At 36.7% G+C, this 19,602-nt stretch overlaps 3 protein-coding genes across 3 annotated transcripts; 1 reads left to right on the top strand and 2 right to left on the bottom strand.

The window, feature by feature from the left end:
* Positions 1 to 1,944: 1,944 nt before the first annotated feature.
* On the bottom strand, positions 1,945 to 9,791 carry LOC123874836 (odorant receptor 49b-like). Its single transcript, XM_045920356.1, has 8 exons — positions 9,454 to 9,791; positions 9,239 to 9,376; positions 8,855 to 9,023; positions 8,636 to 8,748; positions 4,738 to 4,837; positions 3,942 to 4,046; positions 2,326 to 2,481; positions 1,945 to 2,001 (listed from the first exon to the last, which is right to left on the bottom strand). Exons 1-8 carry the CDS (start codon positions 9,789 to 9,791, stop codon positions 1,945 to 1,947), a joined length of 1,176 nt encoding a protein of 391 aa, XP_045776312.1.
* Positions 9,792 to 10,425: 634 nt separating this feature from the next.
* Positions 10,426 to 15,935, bottom strand: LOC123874835 (odorant receptor Or1-like). Its single transcript, XM_045920355.1, has 8 exons — positions 15,314 to 15,935; positions 14,623 to 14,760; positions 14,007 to 14,175; positions 12,842 to 12,954; positions 12,401 to 12,500; positions 12,209 to 12,313; positions 11,679 to 11,834; positions 10,426 to 10,800 (listed from the first exon to the last, which is right to left on the bottom strand). The coding sequence occupies exons 1-8, from the start codon at positions 15,652 to 15,654 to the stop codon at positions 10,750 to 10,752; spliced, it is 1,173 nt and encodes a 390-aa protein (XP_045776311.1). The 5' UTR covers positions 15,655 to 15,935; the 3' UTR covers positions 10,426 to 10,749.
* Positions 15,936 to 16,758: 823 nt separating this feature from the next.
* On the top strand, positions 16,759 to 19,594 carry LOC123875245 (conserved oligomeric Golgi complex subunit 2). The gene is made up of 6 exons (XM_045920979.1): positions 16,759 to 16,959; positions 17,046 to 17,273; positions 17,381 to 18,227; positions 18,446 to 18,651; positions 18,776 to 19,221; positions 19,307 to 19,594. Exons 1-6 carry the CDS (start codon positions 16,882 to 16,884, stop codon positions 19,578 to 19,580), a joined length of 2,079 nt encoding a protein of 692 aa, XP_045776935.1. The 5' UTR covers positions 16,759 to 16,881; the 3' UTR covers positions 19,581 to 19,594.
* Positions 19,595 to 19,602: the final 8 nt, after the last annotated feature.

Raw genomic sequence — 19,602 nt, 5'->3', positions numbered from 1 at the left:
AACCTAACATGGTTGTTATTCTTTTGATACACGCTCGCCTTGTCTTTACTTTAAGCGCACGAATTTACAGATTTGACTCAATTTTTTTTTAAATAGTTAAGCGTCGTTGAATGTTGGAAAAAATGTGTATTTTTTCATAATTTTTCATAAACTAAGCACACTTTTTGCCTAAAATGTCGTAAATGTACACAACGCATATGTGATACACGGTTTACTTATGAATAAAACAATTCATTTGTGATGATGGCATTTTATTTTTTATAAACCTATGACATCAATATAATATTTTACAACCTTTATAATTTTAAATTAATATCAAGAATTGCGGAACCTTCAAATAATCCTGTCGGTTCATAAAAAAATAAAAAATTACAATTATATACCCTATGATTATACAATATGATTCTTCGAACGTTTCCAAGTGCAAGCGCAAGCTACGAATAATAAGAAAGACTACCCAAGTAGCACATGACAGCCGCACAGTGACTTGATTATAGAATTTGTGACTACTTAAGGCTGTTTTAGTTTCCTGCATAAGGCCTGTGTAGCTAGCTACCCAGACCTTATAATGCTAATTTGGGCCCCAAATTAACCAGCTCCGAGCATTACAGTGGCTGGTTAACGGCAGCATAATCATTGAAATAGCTGAACAGGGCCTGTACAATAGCTTATACAGGTATACAACAGATTGCAGCATAAGATTCAGCTACTTTAATTCTCTTCAACAGCTTTTAGATGTTTTGACGCTTCGTAATAGCTTTTATTAAGATGTAAATAACCAAAAAAATAGTTTTTTATTTATAAATTGTGTAATTAGTTACAGCTACATTTCTTTTTTGTTTAGAGTATGCATGGCGGACATTACTTATTTATAAGATCATAATATTTTTTCACAGTTAGGTTTTGAGTGTCATTGTAAGTAAATTGAGTTGCGAGTACCATTTTACTGTAAATGTGTATAGATAATTACATCAAATATTTCATGCGCCATCTAAATAATATCGCGTTAACGAAAATATTTCTCAAGATAAATTGTATACAAATACTAAATAAATTTATCACTCAAACGATTAGCTTTCTAACTCATTGTATTCTATTAGGAAATAAGTGGAAAATATAACCCCAAAATCTATAAGATAAATCATTTTGATATATCTATGTGTTTAGATATATTTTTTTAACAAATCGTTTTTGCACTGCTAAAATGGTGTCCATTTGTTAACCAGCACAAATTTTCCATAAATGCTTTTAAAAAGTTTTTTAATGTGCAGTGGTGGTACCAAAGTCTATTTACTAGCTTATAGCATTATGTTGGCTGCCAGCTATACTTTATGCATTGTAATTAGAAAGGAGTACAGCTACTCCAATTTACAACTCACGGCATTTTTAGAGATTACATATGCACTTTTAATCAGCCATTAACAAGCTCGTTGAAGTAGAATTATAATTGAATTAGTGTACACCAATTTAAAACCAGTGGATGCTTCAATGCAGCCCGCCGCATTACAAGAGTGGTGAATTTGTCGTATTAACCAGTCGTTAACAAGCTTTGGACTTCTAGATCAGCTAGTAGTATCATATGCAGCCAATAGCTGGACAAGATCATTTTAAAATTCTACTTAAATGTCTTTAGTATAATTTTTCACCATTATAAAGTCATTAGTCAGCTATGCTGTTGAATAGTGTATAATCTTTCCTTAGTACAGCCTAAAGACTCATTCTATCCTTTAGTACATCTGCATAAAAGCAATAGCCTGTAATGTAGCTTGCTAATAACGTAATTCATCGCTTATGTGCTACTTGGGTAGGTACCTAGCATTTATTTCTTACATAACAAGGTAGATACCTACATATTTTTATTTATACTAATAAAGTTTTGGCTGGTTACCAATTAATAGATAAGCTTTAGAACTTCCTCTAAAAACTTAAAAAAATATTTTTAAATTATTTGTTATTAGCTTGTTTCAGCACTGCAAAATAAGAATACGACGAACGTACAATCTGAAATAAAAAAATTACATATTTCGGATGTCTGCTAGGTACAACGAAATTATTATTCTACAATTTTTTTAAGGCCTAGTACATACCTACTTAAAACATGCCAAAATATTAATCGACGTGGTGTCGGGTGTTTGTGTTATCTAAAGCAGTCGCTCGTTGCTGCGCCTGCTCTCCCTCCGGAGGTGTCGGATTGCCGTTCACCGTTCAATTGGCCTATGACTTGAGAATAAGGGAATAAAGAGAGCACCTGTGTGTGTGCACTATACTTAATTAATTATCTCCCGCTGTGGCGTAGATAATTGGCGGGTAATTGGGTAAACTTACAGAAACAAATGTAGGTCGCGAGAGTGGAATGTAGTGTCCAGCTTTCAGTATGATTGGTCTCTTCATACGCTCCATTGCAAGAAGTAACGAAAGCCGGAACTTGACGTCTTGCTCGTACCACGGGCATTGATACAGCCATACGCGTAAATCTTGACTCTACAAATATCACACTAATATAATAAAGGCGAAAGTTTGTATGTGTGTGTGTGTGTGTGTGTGTGTGTGTGTGTGTGTGTGTATGTTTGTTACTCCTTCACGCAAAAACTACTGGACGGATTTGGCTGAAATTTGGAATGGAGATAGATAATATCCTCGATTAGCACATAGGCTACTTTTTATCCCGGAAAATCAAAGAGTTCCCACGGGATTTCGAAAAACCTAAATCCACGCGGACGAAGTCGCGGGCGTCAGCTAGTCAAATATAATAATGAATTATCTTTAGTCTGATAGCCTGGTGGTTAAATCGTTGCCCTTCTTATTTGGGTTCGATGCTTAGCACGCACCTCTAAGTTTTCGGAGTTACTCGTATGTGCGTATATTGCAATTTAAATATCACTTGCTTTAAAAGTGAAGGAAAACATCATGAGGAAACGTGCATGCCTGAGAGTTCTCCATAATGTCCTCAAAGGTAAACTAACTGAATAAATTAAAAAAATTAGACCGGCGCGAAATGAGGTCAATTAAGGGTAAAAAAAGTTTTTCAACCTTTCATAAAATATTGCCTAGATTATGGATAAGTATCTATGTACATGAACAATCCAACAAGAACAAAATAAATCCACAGTCGGCGCGACCGGCACAACGACCGCTGTAATGCAGCCCCGTTTTCCCTTCAGAATAAAAGCTGTAAGAGAAACGGGCACTAATCCCCGTCTGAAAACACAAGGCTTTGTTGATCCCCTTTGTTCGATGCGGATTGCTTTTTGCTGATTAGATCCTTGAGTTGTGACTGAGTGATTACTAACACAAAAGCTGTTTAAATTGTGATGCTTGGACTTAATATTATAAGTCTTTATCTACTAGCTAACTTGTTCCGGGTTTCGCGCGGTAATATTTCTGAAAATTTTTAGTGTGCTAACTTTATCCAAAATGTCAAGTTCGTACCTATTCAGACCTAGTAACCTACTTACCTAGTGGTTTGAGTTGATACTTAGATCGATATTTTTATAGAGAGACAGTATTATAATAATAACAGATTACTGGAAGAAAAGGGGGGAGGCCTTTGTCCGCATTTGGGATGACCTCTGAAATAAAAACAGTTATTTATATTTAGGTAGGTACCTACCTACTAAAAAAATAAAAAAATAAAATATAATATGCACATATTATATGTATACTTAAATTAAGGAAAAAAAAATTAAAAAATAATATATAATATATTAAAAATTTAAAAAAAAAGTTTAGAGGTAGGCTATACTAAAATAAAAAATTTATCAGTCATCAGCATCATCATCAACCCACCGTCGGCCCACACTGAGATCGGGGTCTCTTCTCAGAACGAGAAGAGTTTTGACCATAGTCCACCTCTGCAGTTTCGGTAGCAAAATATAATGTAGGTACCTACCTATGGGCTTGCTTGCTAAATAACGTCGAAATTCTACCCTTAAAAAACATACTTTAGTAGTGAGTTCACTGCCGCACCAGCAGTAGAGGTATAGCTGCGACAGCATAGTGGCCATGTAGTTCAGCATCGAATAAAATTGCACGCTGCTTGGCTCCGCCTGAGTAAGTTCAATAATTTTATTAGGGCGATTACGCCCTGCATCCGATCCGAATCCGTGAAAACACGTTCCGAAGGAAGTCGTGTAACTATTTGTATGGTAAGTAGTTTACGCACTAGCTTCGACTTCCGTCATCCGAGTTTTTTCAGTCACCCGTGAGAATACTTCGGATGTGCCTCGGATTCAAATCTATTGAATTGGCTTGGATTTGGATCAGAGTTCGGATTAGTGCGCAAGCAATATTCGAGTTTGTTCTGAATTTATTAAATTAGTATTGTCACGGACTCGGATCGGGAGGGTGCGTAATTACCTCGATTTTTCCGAACTCATGCATCCGAGCATTCTGCATAGGTATGGTAGGCACAAACGCAGGTTGATTTCTCATTGGAATAATTAACCAATCTAACTATAGGTACGTACATACGTACGTTTTAGGAATGTCTTTTATCTGACTGTTGTTTGCCAGATTTACGTAAAAATACCGTTACGTTAGGTTCTACATTTGTATGTATCTTTGAGCCCGTATTAACTTTAAAACTAAATATTTTACGATTTGGCCAACCTCCGACACAGCTGATACTAAATCTAGAACGTGATCTACAAAATTTCAGGTTATCAATATGGAATTATTCACCAAAGAGGTAGGTAACTAGGTAGGTACATTCTTTTAGTGTTAGATACATAGACTTACGAATGATATTCGCAGTCCGATGATGCAGATAATTCCAACTGTGGCACACAGCTGGAAGAATATATTGGCGTGGTATGTATCTTCCAGCATTTCTATAAACCTGGAACATTAGTTTTGTAAGTCAAGTGGTTTTGCGAATCATACCTGTACCACATCCTAAAGAGACATTATTCATAGTCGACGGCGGCGATTTCTAGGCAGAGCGATGCGTGATGCAGGGAAGAGATGGGCGATTATAGAGCACTATAAGAGAGGATGATACTGTCCAGGTGTAGGGTAAAGCCAGCTTGTTCGCAAACATGAAGAGCGTTGTCTCGCTGCAAGTAGGTAAGTTTTACCTACCTAGGTACAATACTGTCTTTATACTTGAGCCCTTGCTATTACTATGACAGGACATCAAAATCGTGTCTTGAATTTCCGACATCAATAGGTACAAACAATTCTTGAATCTAGAATAATAGAATAGGGTCACATGGTCGACAGTGGATCAGTGGTACACAGTTGATCACGCACACAGTTGAACCATTTATTCATGTAAGAGTAAAACAATATTACAAACGTGTCTCGCTTGTGAACCCCCTTCCACTCCCGCAGTCGCTGCGCGGACGCGCTTAGTAGTAGACGCGGGAGCGCGACATTTTGTTTATCCGGAATAAAAACGACCAATCAGGTAAATTGAATTTTGTTTACAAATCTCAAAGTAACGCTCTCATCTGATATATTTTATTCTAATCGTGTGTGAAGATTAATATAGAGTGATTGAATGATAAGGAATTTGCGAAAATATTTATGTTTTTTTTTTTAATTTGATTTCGACTTGTATAGTGGTAACATGGTTAACAGTGGATTGATTCACTGTGTACACAATGGATCACGATCCAGTGTGTACCACCTAAACGACTTTTAACTTCGTAACTTGACGGAATTATAACTTTTCAGAAATGCCGAGGAATAAAGTAGAAAAAAGGAAGGTAGGAGCTCATTCGCATGAGCAAATGCAGGAAGCCTTACAAGCAGTAAAAGATGGGAAAAGTATAAGGCAAGCTGCTACTGACCATAATATTCCATTCACAACGCTACAAAGATACAAAACAAAAGAAAAAGAAACTCAGAATCAGCTTCTACGATTGACACCAAACTACGCGGTAAATCAAGTTTTTTCCAGAGACCAAGAAGTAATATTAAAAGATTATTACATTAAATGCGCAAATCTTTTCTATGGTCAGACAGTTAATGATTGTAGACAAGTAGCCTACGAAATGGCCAAAATAAATGGTATCAAAATGCCAAAGACCTGGACAGAGAACCGATTGGCTGGTATAGATTGGCTGAGGGGTTTCCGCCAATGACATCCGGATTTGACACTACGTAAACCAGAAGCATGCAGCTTAGCACGAGCATCGGCTTTTAACCGGGAAACAGTAAATCACTTTTACGATAATTTAGAGAAAGTAATCCAGCGCCATCCTGCATTTGCTGATGGGACTAGAATTTATAACTTAGACGAAACTGGTACCACCACTGTGCAAAAAACTCAACGAATTATTGCGCCAAAGGGCAGAAGAAATCTTTGTAAAGTGACAAGCGGCGAGAAGGGAACACTTGTCACTACCTGCAACATTATAAGCGCTGGAGGACAGGCAGTTCCACCAGTCATTGTCTTCCCAAGAAAAAATACGAACCCTCGCATGGCTGTTGGTACTCCACCTGGTTCACTGATTCTAGCAAACCCATCTGGATGGATGAACAGTGAACTGTTCCTCGATGTAATGAAGCATTTCATACGAAGAACGGGAACTTCGAAAGAATACCCATCAATTTTGTTAATGGACAATCATGAGTCTCATCTTTCTATTGAAGCCCTGGATCTCGCCAAAGAGTCGGGTGTAATTGTACTTACATTGCACCCACATACATCAGCGCGTTTACAACCACTAGATGTTGGTATCCATGGACCATTCAAAACGTTTTATTATTCCGCCATGAGTTCTTGGATGTTACGAAATCCTGGATGCCCTATAACTATTTACGATGTGGGAGCATTAATTGGCCAAGCTTTCGCAAAATCTATGACACCATTAAACATAACACATGCTTTTAAAAAAACTGGAATTTTTCCTTTCGATCGTCATGTTTTTAGTGAAGAGGACTTCGCGCCTAGCAGTGTTACTGACAGACCAGAAAATGCACAACCTGAAAATAATTCTAGCGTTGAACTCGCAACCACAGACCAACAACAGATTTTACAGCTAGAAGATAACCCATTGCATCGTCGAATAACCGACTCTCCAAGACCCTCCACTAGCACTGCTGAAGAAATATCGAGAGATACAATGAGTCCATCTTTGCTAGAGAATTTAAGTGGCACTGAGTATTCAGAAAAACCTCCAGTACCAGTTTTTACCACTCCAGAGAAATCTGTTTTAAATGTTCCATCTGATCTTTCGCTTCTCCCTCTTGATGGTTCTACAAGTCAACCTACTGTTATACCAACTACCAATAAAATTACTGAAATTAACTTAAGTGTTCCACCTAGAATCAAGTCTCTCATTACGCCAGATCAGTTTCGGAAGCCACTTAAAGCACCTGCAAGAAATGGAAAAAGGAAGCCACGAAAATTAGGGAAAAGTCTTATAGCCACAGACACACCAGAAAAAAACGCTATTGCGAAACAAAAAGCAGCCAAAAGGAAGAAAGAAATCAAATGTAAAGGGAAAAAAGCAATACGTCAAGTTCTGCAAAGTGACTCGGAAGATGAAATGGACATAGTTTTGAACGACGAAACAGATGATGAAGGAGACTGGATAGAAACTGAGGAAGAACATAATATAACAGATGATTTATTGAAAAGACCACTTGTACGATTACCAAACGAAGGAGAATATATATTGGTGCAATTTTGTTCGAAAAACCAAAAAATATATTTCGTTGGCAAAGTTCTCGAAGAACGAAATATCAGTTCTTCAGACTTATATGTGTCTTTCTTAAGGTACAAAAAGGGCAAGTTTGTTATGCCTAATGTCCCAGATTTATCATATGTGAAAGATGAAGACGTTAGATTTATTTTGCCCAAGCCCACCGTTAGTGGAAGTACTAGTAGACAACAATCTTACTATGTATTCCCTGTAGATTTAAGTCAAATTAACATCCGTTAATCTTTTTAAATTTCTATTTTTTATTATTCTTTAATTAAGATAGTTATTTTATTAATTACGAAAGAGAATGTTTAAGACTGAGACCAAAATGCCATATAAAGATAGAATTGTTTTTATTTTTCAAATCTTAATATCTAAGTAATGAGTAGGTATAAAATGATTATATTTTTTATTTTCTAATCTTTTTAATTATTCAAACTAGTTACTTAAATGTTATAGCTAACGTTATTGTGCTTTATTGAATAAAGACTGAAAAAATACTAAGTTCCTTTAAATTTCTAAGAAAAAAATGTTTTGTTGTCACTAGTTGTGATTAGTCTTTAAATAAACATCCAGTTGATTATATGCATAGATTTTTATTATTTTCCGTTCAGATTTTCTTCGATCCACTGTTAACCAGGGTGCGATCCACTGTAAACCAGGGGGAGTACACAGTGAATCAAAACCCACTTAAAAAAATAAAATATCTATTTTATTTATTGTACACTGAATGTTAAAATGGGCAATAATATTATAAACTTTAATAACTTCATAACCCCCTGGCAAGTTTCCGTACAATTCTGACGATTAGTTTTTGTAAAATAATGCGTGAAAAAAAAGTGATCCACTGTTGACCATGTTACCCTACCTATAGTGTGAAAGAGTTACAAAATTTTACATCGCAAAACGCAGTTAAACTTAGCTGAAGATAAGTAATTTGAATTTCGTAAAGAATCATATAGGCTCGGTCTTACGAAAATAACCTTATCACGGCTTGGTGGTGGCGAAGGCATTCAATAAATAATTTATTGTTTTCTCCTATCACTTGATTGTACTTTTCTGGCTTCCAATTTAGCGACAGTGGTGCAGTTTGTAACTGTAAAAATAAAACTATCACTTTACTATAATATAATTTTAACTCCATTGCATATTTAATATCAACAGGCGAATATAGGCATACATTACTTTAGATAGGTGCCTACCTTTTGCATTTTGTCAATAATAATTTCTAATTGGGCGCAACCAAACATGACCATCGAAAGGATCGTGCTGTCGACCGCGAAAAACAGCATGGCGCTGCAGTAGATGCACGTTATCTGGTAAAGGTACCCCAACTGGTATTGAGGAGACTTCTGCGGGTCTACGGGCATCCTGAAATTTTCCAATCTAGTAAGTATCCAAGAATGATCAGTTAAATAAAGTTCACAGGCGATACACATTTTAACTTAGGTACGCGTAAGTTAAATGGGATCTTTTGAGAGCTTTTTCAAAAGAGCTTTCTTTCTCTATTTGTGGTAAAAAGAGTAGATAAATAAGACGGTACAGGTACGGTACGGTTGGCGTCAGAAAAAAGTTAGGTTACCTACCAAATCTTGAAGGGAAAGAATCTTGACTCCGCATTATCAAAGAGAGGCATGATAGCCCACAGATTGACAGTCATTATTGCGGTGACCAAAAAAACTGCACACAACTTTTTCACTTTCCGTGCGTTCGTATACAAAACCCTAGAAAAGGTTTAGCAATTTATTCCAGTTGCAAACTTAGTTAAACAAAACAACAATCAAAATATAATTAAACTCACTTATTATGATACGAAGTTTGAGGATCAAATATGTCGACCTTCATAAAATCCAAGAGTTCTCTTAGATTTTTCTTATTGACGATGAAAACTGTAACCTTGTAACAAACCGTGGCCTGCGTGAACAGCAGATATGAAGCCTCGGATACTTCATCTAGGTCCCCCCAAACCACGCCCACGTATATTATCTCGAATAATATAAAAGCGTACTGGGTTAGCATCACCACAATCTTGTAGAGGGTATACAGAAGAGCAAATTTCGTTGGTGGTAGCCAAATCCCCAAGAATACCAAAACAGTTCTTGGTCTATTCAGAAATATATCTATAGTGCTCTGAGCCATCTTCCTAGTAGGTTGGTAGTTTCTGTGCTCTTAGGTGTTTGATAACTGCATACATACATAACGACGGCTTAGAGTGAAAACCTCGTAAGTGTAAAAGAAGTAACTTTTCAGGAGGAAGAAAAAACTGCGTGCTGTAACTACAGAAGCGAGTATTTACGAGTTTCTCATTTAATGTCATCAGGATGTGCGTTGCGAGGTTTTCTTCCTAGAAACGCAATAAAATACAGAGCAAAGTGCATTCTCGAGGTTTTCACTCTAAGACGACGATAAATGGAAAGCTCAATACCTACCTATTGGTAGGTATGTTAGCAGACAAATATAGAAGATAGATTATCCTAAAGGATGTTTTTTTCCGGTGATTCATTTTTAATCGATTTCTTTTCTTAACTTTTTTAATACTTATACCTAAGTACATATTAAGTAGGTATGTTACGAGTAGACGCTTAGGTATGTGATGATTGATTGTCGGTCAAAATATTTTGAATTACCATTTACAACATAGGTAACATCTGACCCTGAGGTTTTTGAAACATACCAAATCCACGCTTTCTAGATTTTGACCTTTTCTGAGGGTTTATTAACTAAGTAAGAGATGGTACAGAAAAAGACGTGTTTTTGTGATTTTATTTCTGTTTATTTAAATTGTGAGCCGTAAGCGTAACACACTGTAGAACTATACGAATACAAACTTTAATCGCTGAAGACGATACTGAAAACTCTAATGACTGTTGTTTACAAACTTGGCCCAAGGTGGGAATTAAAGGGAAACAATAATAAGTCAATTTTAAATGAACACGAATTAAAACTGAAAATTGCCATTCCCAGATATGTACCTACCCCTAATACACCTAATAGTTTTAAATATTCTAGTTTTATCGATAAGTTAAGCTTTAACCCATCTTTATCCTACTAGCTACAAATACGTCTCTTTTGCTAATCTCGAAAAATAAAGTCCTAACTACTTTGTTTGATTCAAAACCGCAAAGTATGAGTATGACATTCGCAGAATCTGAAAAAAAAAAAAAAATTAATGGTAAGTAGGTATAGGATGCGACAAGTCGAGATGACAATGGGGTACGAGGCGGGGGGGCCCGCACCATAGCGCGGGGGCTGTGCGGGTATCCGCACCCCGATTGTGTAACGTTGTAACTTGTTCCCTAAAAATTAAATAAATATTTAACGCGGAACCCGCAAGTGCAGTGCGCGGACGGCTACCGAACCTACTCCTAGAAACTGGTTTTGCACACGGGCCGCGACGCGCGGCTGCCGGCGCGGCGCGCGCGCGCTCACTCACTACACGGACTCGGCACCGACGGTTCGTTTTTCGATACAGAAACTGAAATAACCGCACTACGCGTCCTTAAATTAACCTAACTTATTTAAAATACAAGTGTGCTAGTGCTCCATAAGGACCCGCTGGGGTCCGCTGCATAGGCACTGAACTCAACGGCCGTCCTTCTACCTGGTGCAACGCTCAAACGCCGAGGAGCTGCCTCTGGAGCACGTCCTTAACCTGCCTGACGGAACCCCAGAAGGCCCCGGACTTCCTCCTGGAGCAGGCCAGTCTCGTTTGTCCTAACTCATCTGCAGGGTGCGTGCGGTGGTAAAGACGATTAAAGGCAGGATCGACCCACACCCGGGACTTTTATTTAACTATTCCTGTGACGGCCTACCCCGTCACAATTGCCATCTTGACCTGTCGCGTACATATATTATATTTTATGGAAGTATGAGACAAATTAGAAAGTGCACTTTAGTCTAATATGAATTTACTTGATGACTACATAACGGGATACTGCTACTCTCACCGAAAATCGAAAGAATCAAGGATTTACATTAAATTATGATGTCAATTTATTAAATAAATAATTGATGAAATTGCCTTACAGATACAAATGTCTGTCTAGAGAGGCTAATGTAGTGTCCTGCGCGCAAAACAATCGGACGACGCATGCACATCATGGCAAAGCATAGAGTTCGCATAAATTTCACATCCTGCTCGAACCACAAGCACGTATACAGCACCGTGTGAAGATCTTCACTCTAAAATTAAAAAAAGGCGGACAAGGTGAAAAGGGAAATAGGGAAACATTAAATGGCAAAAATTATGGTCCTTCGAGACAGATTTCTGCTTAAGTAAATTCTGGTCCTTCGAGTCGATTTTCTGATCAAGTGAATTCTGGGCCTTCGACTTGGATTTCTGTTTATAAGTAGATTCTCGTCCATTGTGATCGTCGGATTTTCGCTAACCTTAATTCTGGCCTTTCAAATCAGATTTCTGCTAACGTAAATTATGGTCCTTCAAGCAGGATTATACGTAAATTCTGGTCGTTCGAATCGGACTGCTACTAATGTAAATTCTGGTCATTTCTAGGTTCTAGATCTATTTATTAAAATTTACTACATTTCATACTTACTGTGGCAGTTAATTCGTGACCACACCAACAACACACGAATAGCTGACTGATCATGACAGACAAGTAAGTCAATATTGAAAAGAACTGCATGCTACGCCAGTCTACCTGTTTATGATGAAAACCATTTAATCACTTACTTGAAATAGACATAAGTAAAAACAGGTAGGTATTTAGGAGTTCAAAGGAACTTACCACTAAAATACGCAACGCAGACATACAAATGAGACCAACGCTCCCAACAAGTTGAAATAATAGAAAAGTATGGTAACCGTTCTCTACCAGTTGTGTAAAACTGAAATAAATAAATACTTACTGAAATATCAGGTCATCATCAGGTAGGTAGTTACTTAAATTTTGACATTTGTGTATGGATAAAATGACAAAGACAAGTTTATTTAAATGTACATAAGATCCTTTCAATTTTTATCATCATTTTAAGTAGGTACCCGACAAGCTGAGATGGCGATCGGGGTGAAGACGCCCCGCACACTCGCACATCCCCCGCGCTAACCCAGTGCGGTATAGCGTGGGTCCCGCCTCATACCACGATTGCTGATTGAATCAGAAATAAGTTCGGCTACTTATAATACTTACTTATGACTTACTTACTTATCTCTGACTAAATGAACTTACGAAACTATGGCTTGGTGATGTTTTATACACTCGACTAATTTGTTATAATTTTCGGACAGGATTTTTCTTTTCTCAATGCGATCTTCTGTAGATTTCTTTTGAATTGGCTTTATCTGTAAACACATAATTCTTTTTATAATATTTTATATTATAAGTACAGTCCGCGACAGGTTGAGATGGCAATTGGGGTATAAAGCGGGGGGGACGCCTCGCACACCCGCTCTCGCCCGCATCGGGTTAGCGCGGGGGCTGTGCGGGCGTTTCCTTCCCGATTATCATTTCAACCTATCGCATATTATACACCCTAACGATTAACGATTTTCAAAAGCTTTCCTTTCTTAACGATTCCCAAAAGGAAAACCAAAAACTCAAATTCTCAACCAAGGCTTGAATCGTTATAAAAATATCCATATGATTTTTTTTGCTCCTATAGTTAACTAGGTGATGCCCGACTTTATCCACATGGATTTCGGTTTATTAAAAATCCAATGGGAACTCTTTGATTTCCCAGAACATAAATTAGGTACAGTAAGTAAGTAGCCTGCGTTTTACCCCGAGATGCGCTAATTCCCTGTACCTTGCGTCAACATTGATTTAACTAATGGACCGTGAAAACGTAACAGACAAACAGACACACATACACATTTATAATAATACTAGCTGATGCCCGCAGCTTCGCCCGCGTGGATTGGTCAGATCCCCTGCAGCATCAGGATTGAGGAGTTGGAATCCAAATTTTTTATGAAACAATGTCGCAAAGTTCCTCTATCGATTAAAAAAGAAACGACGCAAATCGGTTCAGAAATATCGGATATTTCGGTGTACATAGGCAGAAAAACACAACTCCCTTTTTGAAAGTCGGTTAAAAAAGTAGCCTATGTTACTCCCTGGTCAATTTTCTACTTGTCTGTGAAAATCCCGTCAAAATCGGTTCAGCCGTTCCGAAGATTAGCCTTTTCAAACAGACAGACAGACAGACAAAAATTTTAAAAACGTGTGATTCAGTTATGGTATCGTTCAAATAACCATATGACCTTAATATGCGGTAGTTATTTCGAAATTACAGACAGACACTCCAATTTTATTTATTAGTATATTACAGACAGACACTCCAATTTTATTTATTAGTATATAGATATCCACCTAGTATGGGGGAGATACTTACACTTATAATCTTGTCCTTGATTATATCCAACTGGGCACACGCGAAGATGACCATAGACAGAGCGACGCTATCCACTCCGAAGTACATGTAAGCGCTCATGCAAATGGTCACTAATTGGAATGCGTAGCCCAACTCGTATTGTGGTGATAACTCGGGCTTCACGGGCATCCTTGAGTCAGTAAGAATGTTTGCAAAAAAATGTTTCGTTGAAAACAGAACACTATTTTGCTAAATTAGACAGGACTGTAGCATTAGGATTTTGGGCGCTCGCAGCTAGAAGCTGTGTTAGAAGAGATCAAGCGACGCGACGGTTTTCTAAGCGCTTTATAACGCTTTGAGGAAGACGGTACCATTCAATCACGTATAATTTGGTAAATGTCTATAGGTACTTACCTAATTTATACCCGAAGGAACTAGTTTGGCATTCTTGGCAAAATGGTAGAAATAACTACGTCGTATCTCATCTCAGCAAAGTATATTATCTGGTGACTTCTGATACTTAGGCAATTTTAATTTCTGCTTACAGATTGATACAGTGGTACTCACTTTTATAGGTAGGTACATGATTATAAATTTATTTCCCTAATAACTTGTCAAGAACTAATACCAAACTTACCACATATCAAATGGAAAATTCCGACTGCCAGCGTCGTCAAATAATGGCTTCAAAGCCCACAACCCACAAGTTGTTTGCGAGCTGATCATAAATGCTAGAAGTAGACGCTTGATTCTTTTGGCTTGCAGTTGCAGTATACTATCAAAATTATACAAGTACATAAACATTAAATAAAAACATATTTTAGTCACTGAGATCGGAGAGTCAGACAATGTTTGGCATGGTTTCCATTCATCAATCTATTTATTCCTCAGCCTGCCTGTGTCCACGCCTGGACTAATAGATTTTTACAGACCGAGCCACATGTCCTGCTATCCTTTATCCATCCACTCACATTAATTTGAGGAATTATCGATTAACCTAGCAAATCTGGATGGTAATAAATTTCGGTCTCACTACTCAATACCTGATGACCACAACTGCAGTAAGAGTGTTAAGAATTACGGTGAAAAAAATAGTAGAGACTAAGTTTTTTTTTTAATTCATTATAATAGATAGGCCAGCGCTTGACTACAATCACACCTGATGGAAAGTGATGATATGGGCTAAGATGGAACGCGTTTACTCTTGTTTTAAAGATATTTGGCTTATTTTGTATGGCAAAGAATTGACCATTCAGAGCAAGACGTTTACTATAGATACTACCTAGATACTACTACTAGTTACTACTACCATTTTACATTTCACCTACCTGTCGTGCTTAGCAGACTGTGGCAAGAAAACCTTCTCGTTCATTCGTTTTAATAAATCTTTCAGAAGATCCATGTTCAGCTGCAGAACTGTGACTTTGAAGCATAGACATGCCTGAGTGAATAATAAGTATGACGCTTGAGATACCGCTTCGAGATCACCCCATACCTGTATTATATAAATAAATTGAAAAAGTAGAAATAAATACTGCAATGACATCATGAAGAATCTGTAAAATTTTTGCAACGCCGTTTCGTTTATTGGCGGCACCCAAACTCCTAAATACTTCATTACAAATTTCGCTCTGTTTAGATAAAGATCTTCAGATTTCTGGACAGCCATCTTTAAACACCTTTTCCAAGCATTGGTTTACCAAAGTGTGTTGCCTATGATAGTTTACGAAATTAAGTGCCTTAGTAAATAGGTATTATCTCTTGTTGTACCTACTTGGTAGTTATGCTATTAGCATAATTTGGTCAAATGATACCTTAATTGATCGTTTATGTGTTGTTGTAAGGCAATTTACGTAACAAAATATGCAACGATAAAATGTTTTGATTACTCTAATTAATAAAGTGGGGTTATATGAAGCGATAAACAAGAAAACGAAATAACAGTTAGGACGCAAGGACCAAGTCAGCCTCGGGTAGGCCACCGCCTGCCATGCCCCCTGGGTATCCTATTCCTTCCTTGGGTCATAACGATCAATCCTACCAAAGGAAATCTCTTGTTCACAAAACGGCTGCTCTTTTATAGGCGTATAGTAAAATTAATAAAATATAATTAATAAACTATATTTTAAAATCTCCCAATTTAATTACCGTACCCAAAAATGAATAGGTGCCTACTTACCTACTATCACTACTATTGAGCAAAAAAAAAACCTATTTGAAAATACATAATCTACTGACATTTTATCTTACTTTTTACCCGACTACGGCAAAGCCGAAAGGAAGGGTTATGATTTTTTGTATTGTAAATTGTTCAGTATTACTGGAAGCACCTAATTACACAAAATAGACCATATTTAACCATTAGGCTTTCACGGCTTAAGCTACTAATAGGCTGCCGGAGGTCGGGGATTCTATTCCAGGTACGCACCTCTTACTTTTCAAGTATGTGCGTTTTAAGAAATTAAATATCACTTGCTATAACGGTGAAGGAAAACATCGTGAGGAAACCTGCATATGGCCAGCGTGGTGGACTATGACCAAACCCTTCTCATTCTGAGAAGAGACCCGTGCTCAGTAGTGAGCCAGCTACGAGTTGATCATGATGATGACCACATTTAATTACATAAATCTTTTTAAATGACTCCTAAAAACTATCGCTATTATATCAATCTTACCCACTCTACGTGGCTTTATTGAATAACATATTTTAAAACTTTTAATACATAATTATTACGATCGTGTATCCGAACCATGCCTGACGTGTAATGTGTCAGGCTGACGAGTGACGTCAGTAAATGTCAAAATGATTTCCGAACACACAGGCGATTTTAATAGATAAATATTTTTTAAATCGTTCCTTTTAATAATGGTGCCTTAAAATAAATGTTTTACTATCATGGAAAACGATACCAAGGAGTTTACATTGCCACCGGCTCCGCGGGGCTTGTGTTTTGACCGAAACGACTTCGTTAAGGTATTACCCATTTTCTATTCGATTATAGCGTAAAAAATTTGTTTATCATGTATTTAGTCAGACAAATATCTTAAATATGTTTGCAGACAAGTTTTTCGGTGGATAATTTCCTCGCAGAACACAACAATGTCGCCTCTTTGGAGACTATGCGAGATGACCTGGGTGTCTATCTTAAAGTTCTTAGGCTAGCCATGATAGAACTTATTAACAAGGACTATGCAAATTTTGTGAACCTGTGTGCTACGCTAATTGGTTTTGACAAGGCTATCGTGAAAGTTCAGGTGCCACTGAGCCAGTTAAATGATGAAGTTTTAGTAAGTTGTCTTTATTACATTTTACATCATTCGTATTGCATACAGCACTTTCGATAAGTGTGTCAATATTGAATGTAATTTACATTATGTATTATTTCTGATTTTAGAGTGTAAAACAATGCCTGGAAGATGCTATGAAAGAGTTAATGCTCTGGCTCAATCAGAGACATGCCCTAATAAAGAAAAAACAGCTACTAAAGTATTACAGCCAGAGTATCAATTGTCTGAATACACTGGAAAACATTTTAAGTGACATCACAGATAAGAGACAACAGGAGCAAATTATTATAGCAGACAGAGCCGCAATGCAATATAACCAACTCAAATTTTCTATATCAAAATGTGACAGTCTTATTAGACCTGAGCAAAAGAAACAATATAATGAAGTTGGAGGAAAACTAGTCCAAATGCTGAATGAACTTCTCTTTCAGTTCTGGAATGATAATAATGAAGAGTATCTGCTTAGAACGTTGCTCACAATAACAAAATTGGATAGAGTGTCTGAAACAGAGATGCTCATTAGAAAACAAGCTGTAGCTCCTTTGCTTCAAGATATTATAAATGAACCTGCACTACAGAGAAATAAAGAAGGTCTGCAAGGTGTCTACAAGAATATACTATCTCTATTGGACACCAAACTAAAGCTGCTTCTTGCAGTCACACAACATTCCAAGTTGACATTTCTCACAAATAAATATAGATTTTTAGTAAACTGCTTTTGGTGTGAGGTGGAGAGCCGCCTAGAAGTCAATTTAGCTTCCATATTTGCTCCTGGTAATCCACAACTATTTTATAGGAGGTACAGTGAGAGTATGAGTTTTGTTACAAAATTAGAAGATTACTGTTCTTCAAAAGAAATGGTTAAGCTGTTACATGAAACACCAGAATATAAGAGCTTTCTGAGGAGATGGAACTTGCCTGTCTATTTTCAAATTAGGTTTCAAGAAATTGCAGGTAAATAAAATAATTTACACTAAAATAACATTGTAAAGAATGAATCATTGACTTATTGAGACTTTTTAGTAATTGTCAATACATAAATGTAATTCTTATCTTATCACTTGTTGTTTGTAAAATCAACATGTAATAATTACTACAGGAGACTGGAAAATGTTGGAAATAATTGGATGTTATTGAAATGTTTCTTTCATATCAATTTTGGTTTTCTACAGGCGGTTTTGAAGCATCACTCAAATCTACAGCTACATTGCAAAGTAATGATGGTTTCATTTTATTAGAAACATATAAATGTTGGAAAGCTCTCCAGGACTGCTGGTCAGATGGCATTTATATTGAGGCTTTGGTTCACAAATTCTGGAAGTTGTCGTTACAATTGATCTCTAGATATGTTACATGGATCACCAATATTTGTTCACAGGTAGGCGCCTAGAGTATTATTATAATTTTCATATATTTATTTTTGATTAAATTATCTTGCATAGTATAATTATTTGACAAAATTTATTTATTTTAGTATAATTATTTAACTTTTTTATATCCAGAAATCAGCTCCAAAAATGGAAATGACTGGCATTAATCAAAAGCTGGTTGAGAACAGTATAAACTTATACATTGATAGTCGAACACTGCTGCAGAAATTGCCAAAGTTTATAGAATTTGTTGAAGATAAAGTTAATAATAATAAAAGTAAAGACATAATAAAACAAAGTTTAAAACCTGCAGAGGAACTTTTACAAGGAACAAATACTAAAATCTGTGAATGCATTGTCAATGAGTTATGTGAATATTTTGATATACAGCTGAAACAAGTTAGTGATATACCAAGATTGTATAGAAAAACAAACAGGAGCATACCCACTAAACCATGCACTTACATTGAAGTGATTGCCAAGACAATGATAGAGTTCAATGAGGATGCATCAAAGAGAGTGGACAATTCTTTTTTAGCAGAACTTTATAATTCATTGTTTAATGTTATGACTGTATTGTAAGTATTGAACATTTTCAATTCTATGTTAAGGTAAAGCAGATATTTTTTTACTATAAACATGTTTTTCTATGACTTCTTCCAGGTATTATAAATATGTTGAAGATGTTTTGGTCTCTGTACATAGAACTGAAGAGTCACTAAGAAGATTAAAGCAAATTCGGGATATGGGTACACAACAAACTAGTGACAGCCCAGGCATCACTGATGGAGACAAGATTAGACTACAACTGAATGTGGATGTCGTCTCTTACACCAACCTGGCACAGAGTCTCCTTGTTAATGTAAATAGTGTGCACAAACTAACAGAGTTATCATTGATGGTTACTGATGCTGTAAAAAATATAGATATTAAATGATATGCCCAGTTGTATACTTTGG

This window comes from Maniola jurtina, chromosome 19 (assembly GCF_905333055.1).
Source record: "Maniola jurtina chromosome 19, ilManJurt1.1, whole genome shotgun sequence".
NCBI lineage: Eukaryota > Metazoa > Arthropoda > Insecta > Lepidoptera > Nymphalidae > Maniola > Maniola jurtina.
The sequence above is the reverse complement of the archived record's forward strand: the minus strand, read 5'-3'. Positions and strand labels throughout refer to the sequence as shown.